The sequence below is a fragment of the Ornithodoros turicata genome, chromosome 1 (genome assembly GCF_037126465.1).
Source record: "Ornithodoros turicata isolate Travis chromosome 1, ASM3712646v1, whole genome shotgun sequence".
Lineage (NCBI taxonomy): Eukaryota > Metazoa > Arthropoda > Arachnida > Ixodida > Argasidae > Ornithodoros > Ornithodoros turicata.
Window position 1 is genome coordinate 46,969,375 of NC_088201.1, and position 25,970 is coordinate 46,995,344.

Below are 25,970 nucleotides of genomic sequence, written 5' to 3' on the forward strand. Positions count from 1 at the left end.
AAGGTATCGCTATCACATTTCTGCAAGTGGGCTTCACCTCATTACAGCCAAGAGTTAGGTGAAGCCCACTTCACGTTACCGCCATTGTTCTTTTGGTGTGCGGAACCATTCTGCAAGTCGGCTTCATCTCATTAAACTCGAGTGTTAGGTGAAGCCCGCTTTACACTGTTTACACTATTCTGACACTAAAGTCTACAACTTCTGTGAGCTCATGGTCAACACTGTACTCTGGGCACTGCATGTACCAGTAAATGTACTCCCAACTGTGAGAGTTATGTTCAGTAACAGACGGAAATATGTGCAGTTCCTAAAAAAAACACATGAAATTGGCAATGTAAACATAGAAATACATAGAAATAATTACATGCGCACAAAGCAGGCTGTATGGAACACGTTGACGAACTCTCAATGCAGTTCGTCTCACCAATGCAGTCTACCATAGACAACACAGAGGAACCCTTCTCTCACGATATGTTATGCTGGATGAAAAGATCTTTAAATATAACTTTTTATTACGTCAGGTGAAACACCCCGCATATTGTGGTGCCAGAAACTTCTAAACTGGTAGTGTAAAACCTTAATAGAAATTATTATAATCAAATAGAACTGTGATGGCAATAGATGTTCTGAGGCGGGAGCACATAGAACGGACAAATGCATACAAAGCCTCAAGTGCCTAAGAAATTAATGATGAAAAAAGAAGTCACTGAAAAGGTTAGCCAGCTGTAGGACTAATCATCAAATAGATCTAACGGAACAATAATTTCGGAAGCAGCTAACAGCTTAATCATAAAGTGCAGCTTCGTCTTCCTCTCCTTCCTCTCCACAGTCCACCTATCCTCGTTGTCTTGCCCGCAATGGCACCAATCTCCTTCCAATTGTAAACACGACGTCGAGGGCTTTTCTGTATCGGGTATCAACGTTAGCCAGCAACATGCCCGAGGTCACGAGTTTCATTCGCGTTGGCAGGCGATGAAGCTTTTTTTTTGGGGGGGGGGGGGGAATGACAGCGTGAAACGAAAAGCGAACCGTCACTCCACTGTGCGTCGTTTAAGTATAGAGAGCTCGACTCCTCATAGGATCAATAAACTTGCGCGACTTAACGTGGTCCTTGTCGACACAGTGATGGGCACTACTTGTATAGTACTTATAGTACTAGTATAGTATAGTACTTATAGTACTAGTACTTATATAGTACTTATAGTACTAGTACTTATATAGTACTTATAGTACTAGTACTTATATAGTACTTATATAGTACTAGTATAGTATAGTACTTATAGTACTAGTATAGTACTTAAAATGATTTTTCGGGTACTTTTACTTTGCTTCAAGTAATCCTGCTGAACAATACTTTCTACTTTACTGCAAGTACATTTTGCTGTACTTTACACTGAAGTACTTAAAGTATCCTTCTGTAAGCCTTGCCAGCTCGCTGCACGACACCGGCACTAGTCCGCACCGCATCCGGCCTGCCACCGCGGTATTCATTGTGGTGTTCACAGCACGCCTCAGCCTATTTAAGTCATTTCGCAATCATATCGGGGCCGATAAATTAGCACTTCTTAACATGCTCTTCCGCATCGTTCGCTCATGCATATAGCGTCCGTGTGTGGTTCGTTTGACAGGTTGCATTTGAACGTATGTTTGTGCATATTTGTCTCCGTAAAAGGCGTGACATGAAGACAGCATGTTGTATTTCAGGGTAATTAAGTATTTAGCACCGGCAGGACTTTTTACTGTATTTTTAAAGTACATATTTTTGCAAGTACTTAATACTTTACTTGAAGTACTTTTCCTGGTACTTTGCCCATCACTGTGTGGGCCTCTGTGTACTCGTCCTCGACTATACAGGGTGTTTCACCTAACGTGATAAAAAATTCTAACTGGGGACGTACTCGCCAGAGGATTGTGGGACTTCCGGCAATTACCTCCTGGGAACTTTTGACACCATTAAGGAAGACTTTGGACAATTTTTAATTGCGGGAAATTAATTTTTTTCAATTGAACTTTGAAAATTGCCAAGCGACCCTCACTTTTTTTAGAGAAATATGAAGTCCTCCACGGATAACCACAGACCCAACAAAAACTATGCACAGTATCGCAACAGAAATAGTCGAAAAAAATTAGAATTTGTTTTAGCCCCGCCTGCTCGATTGTCGCAAACAAAGAGCGCACGGGAGATGCGGGGAGAGGAGGAAGTGTTCTCGCCTCTTGTTTTACCTTTCTTTCCCCCGCTTTGACCTTGATGCTGGTGACAACCGTCTTGTCACAAAGAAAACAAAAGAACCGTCTTATCACAGTGAAGGCAAAAGGCGGGGACAATTCTTCCTCTAGACACACATTTGGCGCGCGCGCTTCTTTGCGAAAATCAAGCAGGCGGGGCTAAAGCGTAATTTTTACTAATTTTTTTCGACAATTTCTGTTTCAATAACACCCTGTTTTCTTTGTATAAAACTGCTAAGCAGGCCCATAAGACGCACAACAAGTTAATTCACCCCATAGAATCATAATTATCGCAGAAATTAAAGTACGCCGCAAAAAGCCACCTTGCGCTACCAGCTTGTGATCTGCCTGGGACCTCGCGCTGACGCTACATGGGCCACGCTCGCTGATTGGTCGAGAGAAATGTCTGCTACTCGGCTGTTCGGGGTTCTGAAAAAGTATTGCTCCTGGCTCGGTCATGATTCGGCCGCTCCTTCTATCCCCAATTCTCCGGGGGAACTGCCAAAATTGGTTTCGGCGGCAAAGGGACAGTGCGCTCACCCCAACTGACCAGCGAACCAGAACAGGTTGCCCCTGTAACGTCATCGGTGAGGTGGCATCTTACTTCTCCTCCTCGTTATACCCGGAGTGACGAGTTAAGGGTGAACGCGCGCAGCCATGTTTATGCGAGTTTTTTTCTGGGAAACAAATTGCACACATCAAAACCTTCCGCGCTATTCGGTAAAATGACACACACTTTCATCAGACGCCTAATCTGAAATTTTTTTGGATGATCCTCTGTACTCCTTTAAATGCTTTATCTTCGTAAGAGCGATAATAATGTGTACTATCTTGCAACGTCAGCATACAGTCTTGTCGATCATTTTTGACTGGTGCTCACTGACAAGTGGAACTATATAGTACTTCCTGCGCTGTAGTAACGCCAGACCGCGATTTATCATACGCCTTCTAATACGCACGCAAAATAATATGAAAGCACGTACTGCGCTGCTATACCTGGCAGCATTTATATATCACTTTTATTAGTGCCATAGCAACAGTGCGATATTCCCCAGCAGGCCGAGTAACAGAAGAAGCAAATTGAGAGCCGAGGAGTGGTCAGCTGAGTCGCAATAGTTGATGCCCAGCCTATGAAGTTTCTCCTTGAAGAACCCGGCAACTTGCGTTGCAGCATCGTAGCAGTGGAATATTACCGATGTATCCACTAAGCACTTGTGGTAGTCTCTGACGTGCCTGCGAAACATAACCGCTACAGCACTAAAAGGTAGAATAATGCTAGCCGACATGACGTGGCGCCGAAGGTGCCACGTAAGGGAACCAATCGAACACAGGCTTAGCCAGAAAAATGCTTCGGGAGGGGTTCTATGGGAACTTAACATGGGGAAGGACGATTTCACCCTCGTTTCCCTCTCCCAAATGCACTATCAAATTACGACTTCTGGAGGAGGTTTGACCCCCCCTCCCTTTTCTGGCTGCGCCACTGGAATCTGAGTGATCAAGGATCGCGCTCATTTCGCAGTATATGCCCTGTTAACTGCGTCATAATTCGTTTTACTCGCTATTATATTCGCAATCTGTTCTCAACCTCTCCACACAGTTTGTTCTCTCCCTGGACCAGCGTTAAGCAACCAAAGGGCGGACACAAAATCAGCCGCGTGGTTTCCTGCACCGCTGATCACGATATCTGGCTGTCCATACGCTAGGCGCATGTAACGTATATAGCAGCGTATAAATGTCCTAGTTGGTTCAAATATTACGTACTAAATGCGCAGAGAAAATAAGTAATGCGGCTAGGACAAGCGACGTCTGGGGAATGCCATTGTTTAGTACGCTTCTTCAGAGCAGCTCAGACCCGTCAGTTAGTTTGTTATTTAACGTTAACGTTAGGAATAGGAGGAAACCGAATAATGCCAAATCGGAACTGTATGGTCCCTAACCCTGCTATATGAAGAACCTAGAACGGGGCAAGGCGTGATGACGATGGCGGGGCAAGGCGTTATGGTAATTGCATCATATTGCTGTGTGTAGCGGATTGGAAGTTACGAATTATGTATCTGTGGCATAAATCGTATTTCTATTACTGCTACATGAAGGTGCTTTCTGGAGAGGACAGTAATGATCCTTGGATGTGGAGATGTTTTTGTGTCTATTAAGAATTACACCTCTGTGGGAAGACGCAAAGAGGTTCGTGTCGATTTAGAAGCCCCTTAACGCAAGCAAAACACAGGAATAAAAGGGACTTGTCAGGAAAAGCGTTCAGGGTGTCGTGCCGTGCCGTAGTGTTGTGTGGTGTCGTGTGGTGTCACAGGAGCACCGGTAGAACAGCGTAGTCGACGGACGTGAAGTTTTTGGTCGGTTACGTTCATAATTCGTTACGGATAGCAGTCACCTCAAGCTCAGTCTGTGCAATTTACGAGCACCGACAACGCCAATTAAGTGAGGCATACGTACAGGCAAATCATATCCTTAGCTCTGGCAATGAATGTGCTCTGCTTGCTTAGTGACTTGATGACGTTCTCCTTCAGCAGAATCGAGTCATCCTCGAAAACGTGGTCGCACCGTTCTATCGCCAATAGAAAGCCTCTTTCCCGGCAAGATTGATCTGCACAGAACAGTTTTCATTGGCAAACGTGGATAATAAGACGTTCCTTACATTGTGACGCGATGCATAACTGTTCGAAGAAAACGACAAATTGCAGTGTCAGTTATGCGCAGGGACAGCTGTATGATGTCGTTCAGTGGCGTAGCCAAGGGGTTTAGGGGGTTCAACCCCCCTGAAATCTTACCTTTGGTAGAACATTTGGGAGAGGACAACGAGGGGAAACCCTCCTCCCCCCAGTAAAGTCCCTATCGAACCCCTCCCGAAATATTTTTCTGGCTACACCACTGATGTTTTTTGCTGTAAATTGCGCCTAGCAGCAAAAATGAACAAGACTTTCCCAAAGACATTTGACCTAGCTGTGGACAGACTACTGGCATGATATTTATTAAATAAAATGAAATACAATAAAATTGCTTCAGAACTGTCTGCTGCATTCCAAAATATTTGCAGAGCAGTCACAGCACAAGTTAACCGTATGCAAGTGGTCTCTAAGCACGTGCTTTGCTTTGGACCGCGTTTGATTTTATTTGACCTACTGTAACAAGGATAACAGAGTTTGGACCTCGTTGTCCGTTTTAAGTCGGAAAGGGCGTTAAGTTGTATTCAGTACAGTGGATTAAAAGGCAGTCTTGTCACTAACATGGGCCCTGCCTATACCTGGAGCTCCACCCACTTTTTGAGCTCTATGGCCAAGCTCAGGTCGAAATACACTTGTCTATTATTATATCCATCCAGTACTTATACTTCACCCTTATTTATTGGGTGCTAGCATTTTGGAGAAACTGGATGGATTTGGATTGAAACGGATATCACTGGTGACAGACGAAAACGACGGATTTTGCGTCCACTTTCATCAACGCCATCTGCATGGAGAGAGGCATGTTGGGAAGTTTGAGAATTGCAAAAATGGTTGCTAGCAGGAGTAATTGGCCAGGAGAGCGGTACAACCGCTTCTTCGTAGCAGATTACTGCCGCTGTGAACTTTTAAATCACGTAACGTAAGTAGATCGTGGATCGAATCAAAAATGAGCAAAGATGTATGTATAAATAAAATTGAATGATAGAATGCAACTTTCTTGCTTTTATCTTGGGATCACCGTCTTAACTAGGCCTGTTACCGACGAAACATCTCATTTTCGCGTAAATAATGATGTTAGAGCGAAAGCTGAAGCTGATTTTGCAGATGCGTACACGAGGATATATACTCACAATGTGAAATTAAAGTAGTCTGAAAATTTTTGCCACGAAATCTTCGCTTCGCCGTTCCAAGCACCATCCTCCATTTTGGTGAAAATTTGGTGTCATTGCGGCCCCCATGGAAAACGGCAACCAATGCAATGCGCCCAAGTTTGACTGACAGGTAGGTCGAGTCTGTTTTTTAGGCTCCTCCCAATGGCCAGACTCCCTTTTAATACACTGCACTGGTTGTATTGTATGTGTGTGGGCATTGCATCTAGAAAAGCATGTTTAATGTGCTTGATATGTGATGTGCAAAACCGTTTTTAATGAAACCGTCTGCAATAAATATAAGAACCTGAGAATGGTGGACTTGTCACATTGAGGAGAAGAAGATTCGAACCAGTTTCACACCATACGTGGTTACAAAGTAGTTTTCTCATCTGCTGGTACCTCAAATTGAGCTACAGTTTACTTTTAGATGAGGGGAAAAATGAGCGTAGGAATTTCTGTACCAAGAATACATGTGAAAAACGGATATTCCAGCTGGCAGACAACATGATAAAGCTCTACGTGGCTCGCGTTGATCATATCACTTACGCCTCGCCCTTCCATGCATTCCACCATGTTGGACTACACCACCACGACCAAGGCTGCCGATCTTGTTGCAGTCGATGCTGTAATCTCGCTTGAGAAGAGCAGTCAGAGTTCGCATTCTTCCTACAGCTAATTCATTGTAGTCGCAATGATTTTCACGCGACGCCTCCATCAAGCAGTCGTGGTACTTGTCCCTGAGCCTAGAAATTGGATATACGCGCCCGTTGAAGCCGGTAAGCATGGACCGGGAGCACCGGTTCATAGTAATACCGGCCTGGTTGCTGCTATAGTCATGCAAACTAGGGAATTGTACGCCTGCCATTAGAGAGTGTTAACGTTGATAATGTACCCTCCGAAGTACGGAACCTACTGAGCACAATCAACGGGTAAGAATCACGGATAACTTCACGATGACGTCATGAACGTTCGACTATCACTCTTTTAGCGTTCAAATAACATATCACACGTAGCGTGACGTCACTAATGGCGATTGTTGTATATCAGAAGGTGTTCACGATAACAGTTCCAAAGACATAAGCGAATCGCCCTGTTTCTTTGAAGCAGGTGACATCACATTGCTAAGCTTCGATTTGGTAACTTCCTTTATCGTATCGTTTTCGTAGAGTTCTTTCGCTGTACTAAAAGTCGCTAACAGTGAGTTTCAGTGCATCGTACGCTACCTCCTTTACATACGTAAGGGATGATGTGGTGGTTCTGCGCAATGCGCGACGAACTCTATGTTTTGCACGTGCGTAGAATCACTAATGTTATCCCTTACGTACGCAAAGGCGATAGCGTACGATGCGCTAAAACTTCTTAACATCCTGCTACGTGTATTAAGTAGGGCAAATATCGATGCCAGTAGGCATTGATACTCGTCGGGGTGTCACATCTTTTACATTTGGTCTGTAACATACGCTTTATTTAGCCTGTAAGCCGTCTAGTTTTACATGCTTTAAATTTTTGCTTTATTTTATTTTAAGTTAAATATATCTAACTTCATATGAGCTGTTAAATCACCATACATGATGTAACGGTATAATTATCATGCTACAGTATTATCAAGTAAACCAGTGAACCTTTCGCAGCATTACGTTACATTGTCGTTAAATTGCGGTTCCAAACAGGAACGTAAACTGGGTGGACGCGATTGCGAAATTGAGCAGAGGAAGCCCACGGAATACGCTTTTGGTTGAGTGCCGGAGTGCGGCCAGTGGTCACTAGGGGATATGGAGTGCGAAGGTATGATGAGTACATAGTCGGTTGTAGCACGTGATGTCAACATGGAACCCACCACCATTTTCATAAAAGCAACAGCGCCGTCGTTGCTATATTTGCAGGTATCGTCGCAGTCACACTTATTGTAGAGGACAGGGTGAAACGCGACCTAGCTTTTGATTTTGATTGAATTTGATTGTATTTATTTGAAGTGCCGATAAACAGCCGTGGCGTTTAGTGTGGTGCACGAAACACAATACATACTCTATATACAACAGGGAACTACACATACACTGCATAATGCTGGCTAATTAAAGATTCCGGGATAACTAAATTAAGAGAAAGATATACTATCGAAATGTCGCACGATCAGAACCATAGTCATTATACACTTTCAGTAACCGAGACAAAGGAGAAGCAACGTCTGAATGACTAACGTAGAACAAATTTCGTGCCCTTGTCCTTGTTGTACACAGAAAATTAACGGATGAAAACATGGGACAGTCGATTTCACCGTTAATTACTTTTTCAAAAAATCACAAATCAATACATCGTCTTCGACACGACAATAACGGAAGTCCTATATAATCAAGAATGCGCTCATAGTCAGAGTATAACCTCCTACCAATATATCTGTCATAAACAGTAGTAACCAGCTTACGTTGTACACGTTCAATTTGGTCTGACTGCGTTTTAGTCAAACGTTTCCAAACAATACTGCAATGTTCGAGTCTGCTCCTGACATGGCTCATATACAGCACTAACAAGCACCGAGGGCCAGTGAAGCCACGAGTAAATCGCGTTATAACACCCAGAGACCTGACAGCATTGTTCACAATGGTGTTCACATGTGGGCCGAAGGAAAGGGCGCTGTCCACTATGACGCCAAGGTCACGAACAGAGGGCACACGCTCGATATCAATGTTTTCGACAACATAAGAAAAATGCGTGGGCTTTCTCTTTTTGCTTATCGTCAACACCTTCGTCTTGGCAGGGTTAAGTAACAAAAAATTATTTTCACACCAGTTATTTACTGGATCAACATCCCGTTGGAGTAGCTCACAGTCGTCCACTGTGGAAATAACCCGATACAGTTTAACATCGTCAGCATACTGTAGCACCTGCGAGTGTTGAACGACCAAGGACAAATCATTCACAAATATTAAGAAGAATAAAGGGCCGAGATTAGAGCCCTGCGGAACCCCAGAAAGAGACTTGTATTCCGACAACAAACAATTGCCTAAGCGAACAAAATTAGTGCGATTCGTTAAATAATCATTTATCCATTTGCAATAGCCATCTGTAACTCCAGTACGAGATAATTTCTGAAGGAGACGCACATGAGACACGCGGTCAAAGGCTTTTGACATATCGCAGTACAAAACGTCGACCTGACCACCATTGACAACTGCAGGTGAGCAATAATTTAAAAAAGAACACAGATTTGTGTCCACAGATCTTCCACGCATAAAACCATGCTGCGTTTCCATCGCTGCGCGACATGCTATCAGATACGACGATATCACAATTTCCAGAGCAGGCTCCAGATCTTTCTTTGATGAAGGAAGCGGCAAAGTGATCAGCAAACAGATTGGAAACAGAAACCGGGTCAGTACACAAGGTACTGCCACACTTTAGAGCGTTGACATTTTCGTGGGTTGATGCGTGGGCCTTAACAAAGGACCAAAAACGCTTAGGTTCCCTATTCAAGGAGCCTTCCACCAATCTAATATGTACATTCTTGTCACGAGCGTATAACCTTTTCACAAATGCCCGACACACGCTGTAATTCCGATACGAGAAAACATCTCGCTTGGCCCTAAACAGACGATAAAAACGTAACTTTTTACGTATATAATACTTTAAGTCTTTCGAGAACCAAGTACAGAAGCTGTAATGTTTTGTACTTAATACCAAAACTTCCGAGATCTACAGTGTATATTGTATACGTCAGTAACTCTAGCGTCACATGTCTTCGCTCTTTTCGTTGTCCTGTGTCTGAATCATTACATGCTTCCATCACTGCTAGACACTTACTGGCAGATCTTCTCATTGTCGAACCCTATTTCTACCAGTTGAATCATGCGCATGAAGTCACCAGCACAGAACTCATACTTCTTCTGCGCTTTGTCCGCGTCGCAGTTTTTTCCTGGATCCATTCGTTGTAGAGAAAACTGCGCACCAGCTGTAGAAGCAACCGATTATTCAGGAGACAGACCACAAAGCTATGCGTAAATGTTATAGAATTATCCCGTTTTCCTGCAGGTGGCTCTCATCTTCTTGCTGTTTGAACGGCATGGACATCTATGAGTTGTAGTAATACATCTATGAGTTGTAGTAATACATTTATGAGACGCGTTCTGAGATGCTGCACCAAGCTGAGAAGCACCAGGTCAAAGGTGAGACCCTTGTCTGAAGCAAAGTCAAGGGTGGGTTTGTTACATATTTTGTTTGAATACAGTCAGTGACGCTTCCGTAAAGTAGAAAAGAAAAAGATATGTGAGGAAATGATAAGGGAAAGAATAAGATGAAGAACAGTCTCTGTCTCAGAACAGCTTCAGAACGCGTCCTGAGGCTCTTCCATTAAGTGTCTGATCATCGTGATCATCGTTGAAGAGGGGTTGCACGAGAAACAGTAAACGTTCTTGCACAAAAACAATGATCGTAGCTAACCTGTACACGCGCGCACGAGGTCTTTGATCCGGACGCCCTCTAGGAACCTCTCAACTCTTTTAGAAACACAGGGGTGCCTACTATGTATCGGCCCATAGACGATAGCGAGCCAAGCCAACGATAATGCATTCTAGACATGTCCTTGTCACACGCCATTGCAAACGTGAAGATACACGCGACCATAAAGATGGCCGCGCCCATGATCAGACGCCAAACCGTTTGTAAACAACGCGTTTGATGTTTCTGTGCGTCGCTTTGTAACTTATTTCGACATCGGTAACTAGTTTTCTATCCTCGCAGTAAAGCACGTAGAGTTGCACATGTGGTCTCGTACTGCTGACCACCCCAAAGACGTGATGACGACACCGGCGTTAAGTCAATGCCATGCAGTTATACTTCGGGGCAATAGGCTGCAAGATCCTGTAAGAAGCACCAAGCAATTTTACGCTGGCAAAACACTTTCATCTCTGTTTTATGCCGACGGGAACGTGTGTGCAAGCGCTAAAACGACATGCAGACAAAGTCACACTACCTAAAAACGACGTTGCATATGACGTATGACCAGGACAAGACTGTGACCTTTCCACAAGCGATCACTTGACGGCAGTTCACAAATTAGCAGGTTTAGATCACCTATCTGTTCAGAAAGCATGAGTGAGGTTGTCATCAAACAGTGACGCGGCTGGGATGGAGTATCATGGGAGGAAATCCTGAGGCAGGGAGTTAAAGACGACCACGTACACACACAAGTTCTCAGCGTGGTTCACACACGATCACGTGGGTCGCTGTCGGCTGCTCGTACGCGGCTCGTATACGTCACACCGTACTCTTTATGTTACGACAGCATTGGAGCACTGCAAAGGGCCGGGCTGGTCCGAAAACCCGAGCCCGACCCGGCCCGCTTGCCGAAATCGGGCCCCAAAGTCCTTTTGACTGCGGACTCGGGCCGGCTCGAGTTCAGTCCGACACTTCTCGGCAGGGTGTCGAACCGAAACGTTTTTCGTTCCGGTTCTATCATAACCGGTCCGGTACCGGTTCTGCTCCGGAGCAAAAAAATAACGGTTCATACCGGTTTTAACCGGTTCAGCTTCTGGTGGGCATATTCATTCCCAGACAAAAAAATCAATGTTGCAAAATGTAAACCCGTTTATTCCGCATACATGGTATTTAATATTAATAGGCAGCTGTGAAATTGGTAACTCCTGGTTCCTGTAGGTGACTGTCTGTTCAAATAGGCTTTCTCCTTTCTTGAAGCGCATGATACAGACTGACTTCTTTGTTGTGATGTCATACGTAAAGTACTCTCTTGCTGGATTGCTGCTATCGCGTCCCATCCGAATGCCTGTTGCTGCTTCCTCACCAGCAAGCATTACCGCGCGAGTACGACGCAAATCGAGGGACACCTTCACTCACAAACGCGCTCGACGGCTCCGTTTTTTTTTCTTCGTGTCCTGTCCACAAAATAGGGGCCACTTCGCACGCACTTGCCTCGCGGATACGTAAATGTATTCAACTTCGCTGCTCTGAAACAAGGTACACGTTGCGCGACATTACCGATAGAGACGTTTCGCAGCCCCCTTGGGTCGCTGTTTAGTTGAGGAGAGTTTGGGCAGATGAAATTAAAACGAACACTACGGCACACTGGTGGAGAGTCACAACCGGTCACATGTACATCTAAGTCTATGTGTGCGAACGATAAAACGGTAGAAAGGGAGCCTAAGGGTCATAGTATACCGACATACCTTGCACCTTAACCGTAACCCTCGTAAAGTATCCATGACATGACTTCAGAACACACGACGACAGTTTCATTCGCCTACTCGTAGTCCAAATCGGCGAAGTTTTTGCTTGTACCGAAAACCAAACCGTTAAATAATTTTTTTCGGTTTCCCTCCTGAGCGAAAAAAACGTATACGGTTTCGATTCCGTTCCGGTTCGCACCAAAATAGCGGTTTTTCTCGGTATTCGGTTCCGGTTTTCGATTCGCTCCGACACCCTGCTTCTCGGGCCTAAGTCGGACCGAGCACTGGTGAACCATTTTTTCGCATCCTTAACATTCGTTTTGAAAACAAAGGAACCATGTACCAGGGTCCTCCCTCCGTCTTTCTGCTAAAACGCTACAACATAGGCGTCGCGTTATTCTCGACTTCGCCATGTTGAGGATCTCGCTCTGGCTGCGGCGTGCACCGTAGACAGGCGCGCTAGACTTGACGCCCACGTGTTGCTATAGCAGTATGTACACAAGCAGAATTCCCATCAAAGGCTGCGCTTGCGCGTTCCAAGTATGTGTGGTTTACGCTGTTTGCTGTGTACAGTGTAGATACAACCTGTTGGACGCATGGAATTACACGTCCACTTAGGCAGCTGCGAGCCGGGTCTTTCGGCAGGTCGGACTCGGGTCAGGTAAGCCTCCGCGGCTTCGGGTACAGTTCGGGTCGGGTCGGGCCGGGCCGGTAAAGTCAGGTCCATGCAGTGCTCTAATTCGGGCGACGCCTCCAATATCACACCGCTCCGCAATTTTTCAGGGGGCTTTTGCAAGCAACATTGTGTAGTGACAGGCAACATTGTGTAGTGACAGGCAACGTCAAGAAAAAAAGAAAAAAATTTGCGTGGTTGCCCGATTGACCATTTTGATTACATGAAGGAAGTTTCGAGCAATCCTAAATGCCGTTTCACTGCCTCTTCAACACAGCTGTTCACTCGTGCGAAACTGGTAGTACAGAAGTAACGGAATGTCGTTGAATCTGCTCTGCAAGACGGAAACGACAATAATGTGCTGTTATTTTCTCCTTGTGCGTGTGAGTATCATCATGCACGTTGACGCATCAATCGCTGTCCGAAGGGACGTACCATTTGTCAGCCAAGAACAACCAAAACGGGAAGACACACGCAGTATGAGGAGATAAGACTTACCTCGTTTCTTGGCGCATTTTGTATCAAATTCTTGGACGACGTAATTCTGCATGTAGGCGAGGTGACCGTTGAGTGCCATTCGTCTGTTGCAATGAGTAACGTGCCTTGCTCCGCTCACACAATGGCGGTAAACGTTGACAAGCCTGTAAACGCAAGGCATGATGCAGTGAACGCTCGCACACACAAACACACATACGCACGCACACAGGCACGTATACAGACCGACCGCTGTGGCGTCGCTCATGATCTCAGTTGTCTCCCGACGTAGACCCCCAATTATTATTATTACACAGGCACGTACGTGTAAACACAGTTTCTATCTATCTCTCAGTTGTCTCGTGACGTAAACCCCCAGTTATTATTATCTCTCCCTCTCTGTTGAGGAATTGCTCATAAGGTCAGAACAAGGAAAGGAGGGTGGTAGAGAGTAGTGCTGGAATGTGCGTTCCTCTGAACGTGTACTTAGTTCTAGTTAGGTCCACGTTGCTTTGGGTGTAACTTAATATCAAGGAAGTCCTCAAGGAAGTGTCACACCGTTGTGGCTACTGGCCCACTGAGCACCTCGTCTCTATGCCTAGTGTACGAGTTGAGGAGTCCTGCGCCGGGTATTGATTCGCAGTACACATCCTGCAGGCAACTGGTGTTCGACTAAAATGCGTTAGGGGCATGGCTCACCTGCACACATGCTCTTTTCCCATGGATGGGTAATCGGTGGCATTGATGAACGTTGCTGCACAGTGGAGGAAATGTCGAATGAATTTATTTGCATCGCAGGTTCGTTCTGGTGGAAAACGTAGACATCATCATTAGACATTCATCAAACTTACATAATCATACAGAAGCATGTGAGATGTAGGAGCTCTGTTTTTGGCGTTGTCGTTGTGATTCGCGGACGCCAAGCTAAGGGTCCGAGTAGGTATACGCCAAGCTAATGGTCCACAAACAACCTTGACGTATCTGCTCGGACGCTATTTGGGGGTTGAGTGTCTTCTGTCAGCGGAGGAGACGTCTGTGGCAGGGAACACCCCGAAACCCTGCCCTATAAACCATAGTGGGAAACACGATAGGTATAGTACTCCGCGTTTTCAGTTTGATAGCTAGAAGCCTGATGAACGTATACCGATAAATTTACAAATTTAGTTTCATCCCCTCCCCGATATTTCCCAGCAGTCGGTTTATTTCGTCATCTCCTCGCTGAAAGTGGCTCACTTGGTAAAGTTGAGCCGATATTTTGTTATTACTGTTGATATACACGATTAAATAAGCTTTCTACTCGTATACGTTCTGGCCGCAATATGCTACGGTCTGGCCAGTTACTCTGGAGATGTGCCTCAACGGTTGCGTTTACTACACAAGTGCTAACTTTGAAGAAGCATTTCTAAGCCATTTCTGACAAGAAATGACAAGTGTGCTTGCAATGGGGCACGCAACATTGGTTGAGTGCCAATCTTACATTACGCAACAGTTCTGACTTGCAAAAAAGAAAACAAAAAGAAGACGCTTCGTATGATGTTAAAGCCCACTGTTGTCCTTTTCTTTTTCCTTCGTTCGTTCGTTTTTTCTTTTTTCACATTCTCCGATTTGCAAATTCACCGGCTGTCAGAGGGTAAACGGTCGATTTCTAACAGATTTCTAAGCAAAAATTAAACTCCGAGAAATATATGCCGGATTCGTCCCAACAGGGAAATTCTAAAACTATTCGTACAGGATAGTGATGCATACGCAAGGTGTTTAGTGTATATAGGTGTAACAGCGCATTTTCGTCCTCACCAAATTTGTGTCCTCCTTGTTATGTATGGATAAGTAATTCAGATAGATGGCGCCACAGTAGAGATATTCTCGGTGTGTTGTTGCTGTTGGTAACACGGCCCCCTGGTTTGGGGAGGGGGGGGGGCGGTTTCTTTGTCGAAGCGCGTAGTGGGGGAGGAACGAGAGAGAAATCCTCGCCTCCAAAAATCACCTCCAAACTGACGTTTGGAGGCGATCGTCCCCCCCCCCCCCCCTCCCTTGAATCCGCCACTGGTTGCAACTTGTTGCAACCGAGTCATTTCTGTATGCCATATAACATGGTGTCAGAAGTCGAGGAACTCAGAGCACAGCCATGGCAGCGATCCTGCAACAAATCCCGCCCTTTCAAGCAATGTCGAACCCGGCAGAGAATTGGGCAAAATGGCGCCGAAGTTTTGAAATCAAATCTACGAGAAGGCGTGCAAGGGTATCATCGTGAAGACAACGACACGAGGATGACACTTTTTCTGCATGCTGCTGGGAAGGAAATCAACGACATCTATCCAAAGCTAACGTTCACAGCAACGCAAAAAGGCAGTTCCCGAAGCATAGAACAGGTGTTGACGGCTTCGACAGCCATTTCAAACCGCACAAGAATGTGACGCATGCAACCTTTGTTTTTAACAATTTATGACAACGGCAAGGTCAGATCGTTTGATTAGTTTGTAGGAGAGGTAAAGTTGTTGGTAGGAGAGGTAAAGTTGTAGGCAGAAGAGTGCGAATTTGGTGACTCGTACAAACGAATGGTGAAAGATCGTCTCATAATGGATCCGAGATGGCGTCCTCCGCGAACGCTTGATCCGTGAAGCTAACATAACATTAGAATCTGTATTGAGCTGTAGAAAGCAGCAGAATGGTCAAAAGCCCCACACCGAGGCTATGAAAGAGACTGAAAGGCTAAACGCCTTGCGACAAAAGATAAAGAATGCCGACGGAGCTACCAAAGACTCCAAGAGCCGTAGCAACGTGCAAAATGAAGTATCATCTGTCCAGCGTGAACAACATGCTCGTCAAGGAAAGCAGGACAACCGAGAAAAAAAAAACGTTCTACATGTGGACAATCACACCAGCCGCGCAAATGTCCGGCATATGGAAAAACCTGTTTTGACTGAAACAAACTGAATCGCTTCGCACACGTGTGCATGAGTGTCACGACAAACAGGAGACATTAGTGTCAGGACAAACAGGAGAGAAAAGGGTACAATGCCTAGAAGAGGACAGCAATGTTGTATCACTGGACATCCTGACAGTATGTGACCCGCAGAGAGGGTCGGGAGAGTGGATAGAACAAGTAAAGATGATCAAACAACTTGTGTTAGCCAAACTGGACACTGGTGGCCAGGTCATATCCCAGCATGAACTGCTGAAGTGGGAACAAAGGCCAAATGTATATCGCACTGAAGTCATAGTAATTACTACGTATTCTGCCGAGAGCTCACCAGTTGTTGGTGAATGTAATCTAAGCTGCGCCACCAATAACTGTGAAAAGATGCTGAGGTTCATGGTTGTGGACCTACACGCCATAACAATCTTGGGGCTAGATGCCTGTAAAGCCTTGAATTTTGTGAATCGCACACCTCAAGCGAAGCCCGTAACCACGAATATGCTGGTAAAGGTAACTCCGATTCAACTGATGACACACGAAACCCCTGAGACAATCGCGCGAGAGTACGAAGATGTACGTATTTGCAAGACCAGGTTGCGCAAAGACAATGATAAGGAAAGTACTAGTGAAAAGTCAGTGATTCAGCTAAGATAAAACTGTACAGTTAGAGAATAAAAGGACATAAAGCTAAAACTACAGTGCGTTTAAAACACCAACGTCTTCAAAGAAACTAAACACCCGTTCAAATGGTAGAAGAGCCTCATCCCCCAGCAAAAGGGATGGATGTAGAGGTGTGTGGTATGTGGAGAGCTAGTGGAAATGGTGAAGTCTGTGTGTTTCATGTGATGGACATGTAATAAGCATGTGGAGGACAGACTTCATCTCGTCACATCGAGTGCAATGTGGAGCCTCTTCATTGCAGAGGAGGTGACTGTGGGTCAAATGAGTGTGCCCAATTCTCAACCTGTCAGAAACAACTTCATGAAGACGACTGTTAAAAATCTGTGTCGGTTTTACAATGCTGGGCTTAACCAGGTGAAGTTTGTTGGTGTGTAGTGTATCCCAGTGCTGCTGCCATCTGCTATTTATGGCCCTCATAAGTGTAGGTCGGAGGTCTTGGGACGGTACATCAAAAGGATTCACCTAAGATGAAAGAGCAGTTGTTGATGATGATGATGATTAATGGCGCAAGGGCAGCTTAGGTCATAATGCACCAAAACAGGTGGTGAGCATGTACTTAGACTAAAATTATAATGATTATATTAAAACTAGACAGAAATCAAAAAGGCACAGTGAGAGAAATGGGATGGATTACAGATTATGCAGTTGACCGATGTCATTTAAAACCTTAAAAACACGTACGATGGGTAAGAGAGGTTCATCCCCCAGCAAAAGACAGGGATGAATTGGCAAATGAAAGCGGTAAAATTCAGAAAAATAACGATGACGCTCTACCTCGTAAGGTGGGCATGTAATGAGTAGGTGGAGTACAGTCAGCTGTACCCCATAATGCATGCATTCTGGTGTCTCTTCGCCACGCAACAAAAAACCGTGTGTCAGATGTGTATGACCAAGCCTTAAACGACTTAAAATGATCCCCTGTAGGCGGTTTTCGACATTACAATAGGAGTATCCGATTGACTGCTTAATGAGCCTAAGCTTATTTTGATGCTGGGTGTCCCAGTGTTGCTGCCATGTGCTGTTTATTTTCGAACTGATTGGGTTAGCCCTGTGGTTCTCACCACAAAAAAAAGATGGCTCGCTACGAATCTGTCTTGACCCACGAAAATTGAAAGAAGCCATCAAGAGACCACATTACCAGATACCAACACAGGAATCTTTATTTGCAAATCTTAAGGATTCAAAGGTGTTTACTCTTTTTGACGTATCAGATGCATTTCACAATCTCGACATCGACGATGTAGTTCCAAGTTATGCACTTTCACGACACCTTTCGGAAGGTACAGATTTCAGGTGATGCCATTTGGACTTAGCTGTGTACCAGAGGAGTTGCAGTGCACCATGGATGAGCTGTTTGAGAACGAGAAGGGCACCCATCCTTACTTTGATGATCTGCTACTGGCAGCTAGTGATCTTGAACAATATTGTGATCAGCTCAGACGTGATCTTGAGATAGTAAGAAAGGCAAACTTCAGGACTAACAGAAGATGCAGCTTGCAGTAGCTCAAGTTCGTTACCTAGGACATCTAACGCCTGACGGCATAGCAGCAGATTCTGACACGGTTCAGGCAATAATGTCGTTCCCAGTACCGGAATCCAAACAAGACTTGCATCGTTTCCTAGGACTGGTTACATATCTAACAAAGTTCGTTTCAAACCTATCACAAGAGACTCGAGAGCTGCGACAGCTTCTGAGACAAGATGTCGTGGATTGGGTATAGAAACACCTAGTAGTGCTTTGACAACATCAAATCACTTCTTTCAACAGCACCTGTACTGATGTTCTTTGATGCCGCTGAGCCTGTAGTCCTTTCGGTACATGCCAGCTTTCGCGGTCTGGGTGCGGTTTTGTTGCAAAAGGAAATGCCTGTAGCGTTTGCATCAGCAACTTTGAATGACACACAATGCCGATATGCACAAATAGAAAATGAACTCTTAGTAGTGGTGTTTGGAGTGGAACACTTTCACTATTATGTGTACGGAAGATCAATAACAGTACAGACAGACCATAAGCTTTTGATCGGACTGTCAGCGAAGCCCTTCGATGATATCACACCACAACTGCAACAATTGTTACTGAAGCTTCGACATTATGTCGTCAAGTTGGTGGATGTTCCAGGACAAGGCCTTTCGCTGGCCGACGGCTTATCCCGAACTCCATTGAAGTCTGAAGAAATAGACACATCCGGCATGACTATTCGGCAGCTACACCACTCCTAATAGTTCGCGCATCGCAACGAAAGTTGATTGCATTAGACAGCTTAAGTTAGACACGTAAAGACGAGGTACTTCAGATGGTGATCGAATACATAAAACATGGATGGCCAGAATTTCCCAACGAAGTAGCCACAGCAGTAAAGCAGTACTGGAACTGCGGGGATTAGCTTTATTGTGCTGATGGACTCCACCGCAGAGGGAAACGTGTGGTGCTCCCCAACTCTTGTGTGCCTGATGCATTTCAGAAACTTTACGTAGGACACAGAGGAATTGTAGCCTGCAAGACCAGGGCATGAGAGTCGCTGTATTGGCCCTCGATGAACATGGACATTGAGATGATGATACGCAACAACCAAACTTGCCAGGAACACCAGCGTGGAAACCAAAGACAGCCTCTGATGGATTGTGAGCTACCTGGTCGTCCTTGGCAGACACTGGCAATGGACTTCTCCCATTTCAAAATCACTCAATCCACGTACCCACTTGTTATTGACTGAGTCCACTGAAGTGAGGGACATGCGATCAACCACAGCAAGAGCTCTGATTGTGGTATTGAAAGACATGCAGGGTGTTTCACCTAAAGTGGTAAACAATTCTAACTGGCGACGTACTCGCCGGAGGATTGTGGGCCCTTCGGCAATTACCTTCTGGAAACTTTTGCCGACATTTAGGCGGGCTTTGGACAATTTTTAATTGAGAGAAATTTATTATGTTCAATTGAACATTGAAAATTGCCAAAGCGAACCTCTTTTTTTTCCACGGAAATATGAAGTCCTCCACGGTTAACCACAGTCCTAACAAAAACTATGCACAGTATCGCAACAAAAATAGTCGAAAAAAATTAGTGACAATTCCGCTTAAGCCCCGCCTGCTTGATTGTCGCAAAGAAGAGCGCACGGAGGGTGCGTGGAGAGGAGGAAGTGTTCCCGCCTCTTGTTTTACCTTTCTTTCCGCTGCTTTGACCTTGATGCTAATGACAACAGTCTTATCACAAAGAAGGCAAAACAAATGAAGGCGGGGACACTTCCTCCCCTAGACGCACATTTCGTGCGCGCTTCTTTGCGACAATCAAGCAGGCGGGGCTAAAACGGCTATTTCTACAATTTTTTTTCGACTATTTCTGTTGCGATACTGTGCATAGTTCTTGTTGGGTCTGCGGTTATCTGTGGAGGACTTCATATTTCTGTTAAAAAAAGTGAGGTTCGCTCGACAATTTTCAAAGTTCGATTGCAAAAATAAATTTCCCTCAATTAAAAATTGTCCAAAGCCTTCCTAAGTGACGGCAAAAGTTTCCAGAAGGTAACTGCCGAAAGTCCCACAATCCTCCGGCGAGTACGTCGCCAGTTAGAATTTTTTATCACGTTAGGTGAAACACCCTGTGTATGCTAGATTTGGCATACCCGATGAAGTCGTGAGCGACCAAGGACCACCGTTTGACTGCAGTGAATTTGCAGCTTTCATTAGCGAATGGGACATTCTACACAACCCATATTCACCCCTTTACCCGCAGTCCAATGGACTAGTTGCGCGCTGTGTACAAACTGTGAAATCGTCCCTCATCAAGGCAATGCAAAGTGGCCAAGATCTCATGACAGTGCTACTTAACTATCGTGCAGCCCCTCTCGATGGTTTGCAGTCACCATCCGAAATGCGAGAGGAAACTGAATACTTTTGTACTGTCCATCAGAACCTTCTCAAGCCGGACTTTCCTACCAGATACTACCAGCAAGAGCTTCGCAGAGGGCAACAAGCACAACATATCCATGGTGACAAGGACAGAAAATCGCTGAAGCCGCTGAGCATAAATGAACCAGTCTGGTTCTGGAATGGAAACTGGTGGGTGAGGGCAACTGTGTACCAGGTGGGGCCGCAGCTTGGGTCTTATGTGGTCCATGCGGAGCAAGGAACACTGTACCGTAGGAATCGTGTACATATGCAGCCTGCAACCAACTATCTAGTGGGCCTCGAGCAAGAAAACCAGAGGTCATCCGTTGGGGATTACTTCTTTACAACAACCAGCACACCCCGAGAAGTGGAAGTGGCCGGAAGTGACCCGGCACGTCCAGCTGAGGACGACGTATTGCCTAATGTTACAAGGCAACGGATGGTTGCACGTTCAGACGGGAGGCTAAAGTCCCCAGAAGATTTCCAGACTGAGTGTGCAGACTTATGTTTTGCTTATTCTCTTCTTCTTAGGGCTCATTATAGGGACTATAAAATTTCCCGGACCCTCATATTTTTTTCGCTGGACACTGATCTTCCCGCCGAGAAACTAATATGGCACAATTTTTTCAGGACGAAATCGCTCCACTCTGTGAGAAGCGCGCGCCTGAAGTGTCTCTTCCGCGTTCCTCCTCTCCCGCGCGCATTCTCCCGTGGATGATGTAACTGTACGGACCGCACTTCAGTGCCCCGTTACGTCACCGGTGTTGCGCAATGGCAAGTAATGCTGCGAGCCCGCTGTGGATGTCGCCTTCCAGTCGCACATAGATGGTCACAAGGTCTCTGGCAGAGGTGGGGAAATTACTTTTATTTTGTAATGAATTACCATTACTCATTACTTGTATAAAAAAACTAATGCATTACATTACTCATTACTTTTTGGATATTAGTAATGCATTAGTAATGCCATTACTTTAAAGAAGTAATGGCATTACTCTGGCATTACATGTACGTTTTAGCCTCAGCCTCAAGCCGTTTTAGCATAAGCCTCAAAGGTGCTATGCATAAGTTTTTTCCTCGCTTTTTTTGCTATAGGCAATAGCCACCCGAGTGTCCCCAAATCGGTGCCACTAAATTCCCGCAGAAGCGAGTCTGATAGGCAAAAGCTATAGATAAGATTTATTGCAGATGATGCCTTTTCTAACATTATGGAGCCAGCGGATGAGGCCCAGCTATACAGTTGTGTCCTGGCAGAAAAACTACCTCTGACAGCACAAGAGAAGCTAACACGGTACCATAACAAAACAGTGAATCCCTACGGCAATTGTTACGTATTACCGTCATGGAGGCTATGTTTCTATTTCATTGATTTTCCTTTACTCCAAATGCGCACAAGAGAAAATCGGTGATATCATCATGTAGAAACTTGTGACACACACCGCCGACTGTTGAACTCTTAAAGAATTCCCCAGGCTGTGCCTTTCTCTTTCCTTGCTGCCTTGTGCTCATTGTTAAAGGGGGCTTGAAGAAAACCTGGATGTTCCCAATCTTCACGTGGCGCAATGAACATTCGACAAAAGTAATGAGTAATGCCACCCTGCATTACTCAGTCGAAATGTAATGCATTACCATTACTCATTACTTGCTGGCAAAACGTAATTCATTACCATTACTCATTACTCAAAAGTAATGCATTACCGGTAATGCATTACTTTGTAATGCATTACTCCCCACCTCTGGTCTCTGGTCGCGTCTGAGGGTTGAAGTTGAAGCATTACGTTTTCTTGGTTGGAAGCGTTCGGATAACACGCTATAATGAACAGCTTTTTGTGTGTGAATCGTTTGCTACACTTGAGCTGGCAAGTATGACATGTCAGCTGTACTTTTCATCGAATGTATTCGTCCTCTGCTCTGCGGCCGTTCACAACAAGGAACTCAAGCACCTCCGTGGCTTTGAGAGTTTTGCTGACGAGTTACGTGGGCCTCTAGCGATTCACCGCAACGTGTATTGGTTGTATCGCCGTCACCAATGGAAAGTGTCTGGTGGTTGCTTGGCGTTGCAGTTATATTTACAGTTATGTTTACGTGTTGGCAATCTAACAACAAAGCAAGTGCGTTGTGAAGTGCGACTGTGATATTTGGAAGACGCCCTCTTTGTTGCTCGATTTGTTTCCACGAATTATCGTAAAAGACTGGGTGGTCTAATGTTTTGTTTTACTTTGTTTCAACTAGTGTACCTCGTCATCATTACTGTTATTATTCAAAGCAGCTTCGCGCCTTCAGGCGATTCTATATTTACTCTGCATTTATTGTTCTACAGACAGGATGGGCTGGCTGTATTTCCTTCCGTCGAAGGACTTGTTTGCCTAAGAATATGTTTCACGCAAGAATTTATTTCGGAGCACGTCACGTATTCTGTATTCAATGTTGAGCACGTTGTAAATCTGAACATTTAGCATTGCCAACCACCATGCCTACAGGAACTCAACTGCAGCGTATTGTGTAAGAGTATTCTCCACATCGTATTTATTTCTGATAACTGTTTGTCGTTTAACAAATTTATTGTTCAATCAGGTTCCCAATACTGTGTAATACACCCGTAACCCTAAGACTGAGGGACACAATCTAACGACACCAGTTCGCCTGCTTCATTGCCATCTTATATTATTGTGTTACATGAGCTGTCACCAGTTGAGGTAACTGGAAAAAAGCAAAAACCCCCAGTAGTCACGTAGCATGCCCTATATTTTGCAATTAAAAAAACGTCAAGTAATTGGTACTATTTCAAGTAAACTGCTTGTTGGTCTACTGGCGGAAATCTGCTTCTTTGTGAAAGAACTGTTCCATTTGCCACCGGGACAGGGTCCTCAGCTGTGCAGGCTCCTCCGAGGGTGCGGGCACACTTGTATGTGTGTCAAGGGCGAGGGCATCAGGCTCAAACAGCTGAAATGGCGATATTTAGCTCAAATAGTACAATAACTAAGACCTAATTAACATCTACATATACACATTATCTGCTATACATGCATAATTTTTATTTTTAATCACAGGATATGTTCTATTTTACACTGTCACACAGCTCATCTAACAACTGTATTGGCACCAGTGTTACCAGCAAATAAGGCTGCACAGCCTAAGCTGCACAACCTTGCAGTATGCATAGAGCAAGTTGAGCTGGTTGAACACAGCAGTACACCACTGGTATGATAATGGTTGGTAGGGTTATTTTTTGGTAATGTGAAACAAAGCGCAGAGTTGTAGCAGGAACAAAATCTCATGAGGACATAGTGCATCAAAGGTAGGTTCCTTTAATTTAGAGTTGACCTGCAGAGCACTTGATGGAGTTGTTCTGGCATGTTACCCTGGTGAAAGACTTCAGCTGCCATACACATGGGCTGCCCTGGTTTGAGAGAAGAAAATAACACAGTATACAACTCCAGTTCCAGTGAATGCAAATGATGTAATCCAACAGAGCAATGATTATAAGATAAGAATGTAAACAAGAAAATGTCCCCCTCAATATCATATTTGTGCACATGATAAAGCAAACTGTAAATCAAATAACAAAAAAGGTTAAAAAAAACTTGTGAACAATATACAGAGCCCGAATGGTAGGCAAGACACTGCATCAAAGAGGAATCTGGAAAGAGGGTGCACAGCATTTGTCTGCTCTGAATAGTGGGTCGCAATGATCATGCTGTCTCACCTAAGGCATTTCAGGCTCCGCTGAGGAAGTCACCTGTAAACATGAAAGCAGATGAGTGAAGAGAAAAGAACGGATACGTATGTTATATATTACATAAATATTCTGTTGAAGTATGGTTTCTAAGATCATGCTAAACGAAGTGTATTTTTATCAACAGTGCACCATCCGAGTTTAGGGACTAGATTCGGTGACTTCTATTTTGTCTTTTTTTACTCTCTCGTGTGCCGCAAGCGGCCGCAAGGTTCAGAGTTACGCAGATGAGAATTAACCCATTTACGCAATCCTGAAATCTGTGACAGCATTTGGACCACATGGACTGGGAGACCTTTATTAGCCCCAATCACGAAAAATACTCACACTTTTGCGCCGTTTAGGTGGATGTTCTTTCCCCGGTGTGGACAGATATTGTGATGGTGCTACACCTTGATTCAGACGACACTGAGCTCGTTATCCAGTACGTTCAAGAGATTCAGCGTACCCTTCGTAAATTCAATAATGCAAATGTCCGCTTCAAACACGAGCAGCCGGATGGCACCGCATCGTCTTTCCACTCCGGCGGTCCGATTGCTTCGTGGCATCAAACGCTGCCCGTCTCGTCACTGGGAGGCATATGACATTGGATGCCAGGCGAATATTGACGTAAATTAGGGAAACCAACTATCCAACATCGTCTCGGCATGTCGACGAAAACCACAGGATGCGACTATGCGACTGCGATAGACTGCGACCCTCGCGCGGAAGCTGCCGTCATGGAGATTTCCACTCCGATGAACGCATACGCGGGATCCTACGGCGCATGCTACTGGCGGGACCACGACACGTCACGATGACGTGTCGTGGATCCGGCCGTGGTCCCGTCAAGTTGCTCGCTGTGTCTCCGCTCGGCAGCTCGCCACGGCGCGGCGCCAGCTGTCCTCCCTTCGCCGCTCCGTTTAAATTCCCTCCCGAGGATAGTCTTCGCATGACGAAGGTAAAATTTTGGTTTTAGACTCAGAAAAAGGTTTTCTTTCTGATGAAAACGAGAAAAAAAAATCATTTCCTAGTCCCTTTAAAAAGAGAAAGAAACAGCGTGTTATGTATTGATAAGTAATAGATAGATGGCGCCACTGTAGAGATATTCTCAGTGAGTTGTTGCTGTTGGCAACGCTGATAGTGAAGAACAAATTCAATAAAAAGTTAAGGTTTTCATCTTTCGTTCCAACGTGTTGCAACCGACCCCTTTCTGTATGACATATAACACTCTTGGTAATCGAATAGCCCTGCTTTGTGGAAAATTGGAGGCAACGGCCCGCAGTGGAACACAGCGTCCTGTTCTGCACGCAGAAGCGGATCCAGACCCTCGGTTGGGGGGGGGGGTTCTTTTTTGAAGCGCGTAGTGGGGGAGTTGAGATAGCAAAAAAACAATG

General features: G+C 45.0%; 1 protein-coding gene across 3 annotated transcripts in view; it reads right to left on the bottom strand.

Annotated features, from left to right (window-relative positions):
• Positions 1–3,212: 3,212 nt before the first annotated feature.
• Positions 3,213–25,970, bottom strand: part of LOC135378159 (uncharacterized) — a 44,044-nt gene continuing 21,286 nt past the window's right edge. For 2 of the 3 annotated variants that reach the window (XM_064611071.1, XM_064611073.1), the window contains 6 exons: positions 14,081–14,186; positions 13,406–13,548; positions 9,857–10,004; positions 6,605–6,801; positions 4,678–4,828; positions 3,213–3,459 (listed from right to left, as the gene is read on the bottom strand). In XM_064611071.1, the coding sequence (XP_064467141.1) occupies positions 3,249–3,459; positions 4,678–4,828; positions 6,605–6,801; positions 9,857–10,004; positions 13,406–13,548; positions 14,081–14,186 (956 nt within the window). In that variant the 3' untranslated portion in view covers positions 3,213–3,248. The remainder of the gene's footprint in view (positions 3,460–4,677; positions 4,829–6,604; positions 6,802–9,856; positions 10,005–13,405; positions 13,549–14,080; positions 14,187–25,970) is intronic. The other variant, XM_064611072.1, reaches the window with a different exon arrangement.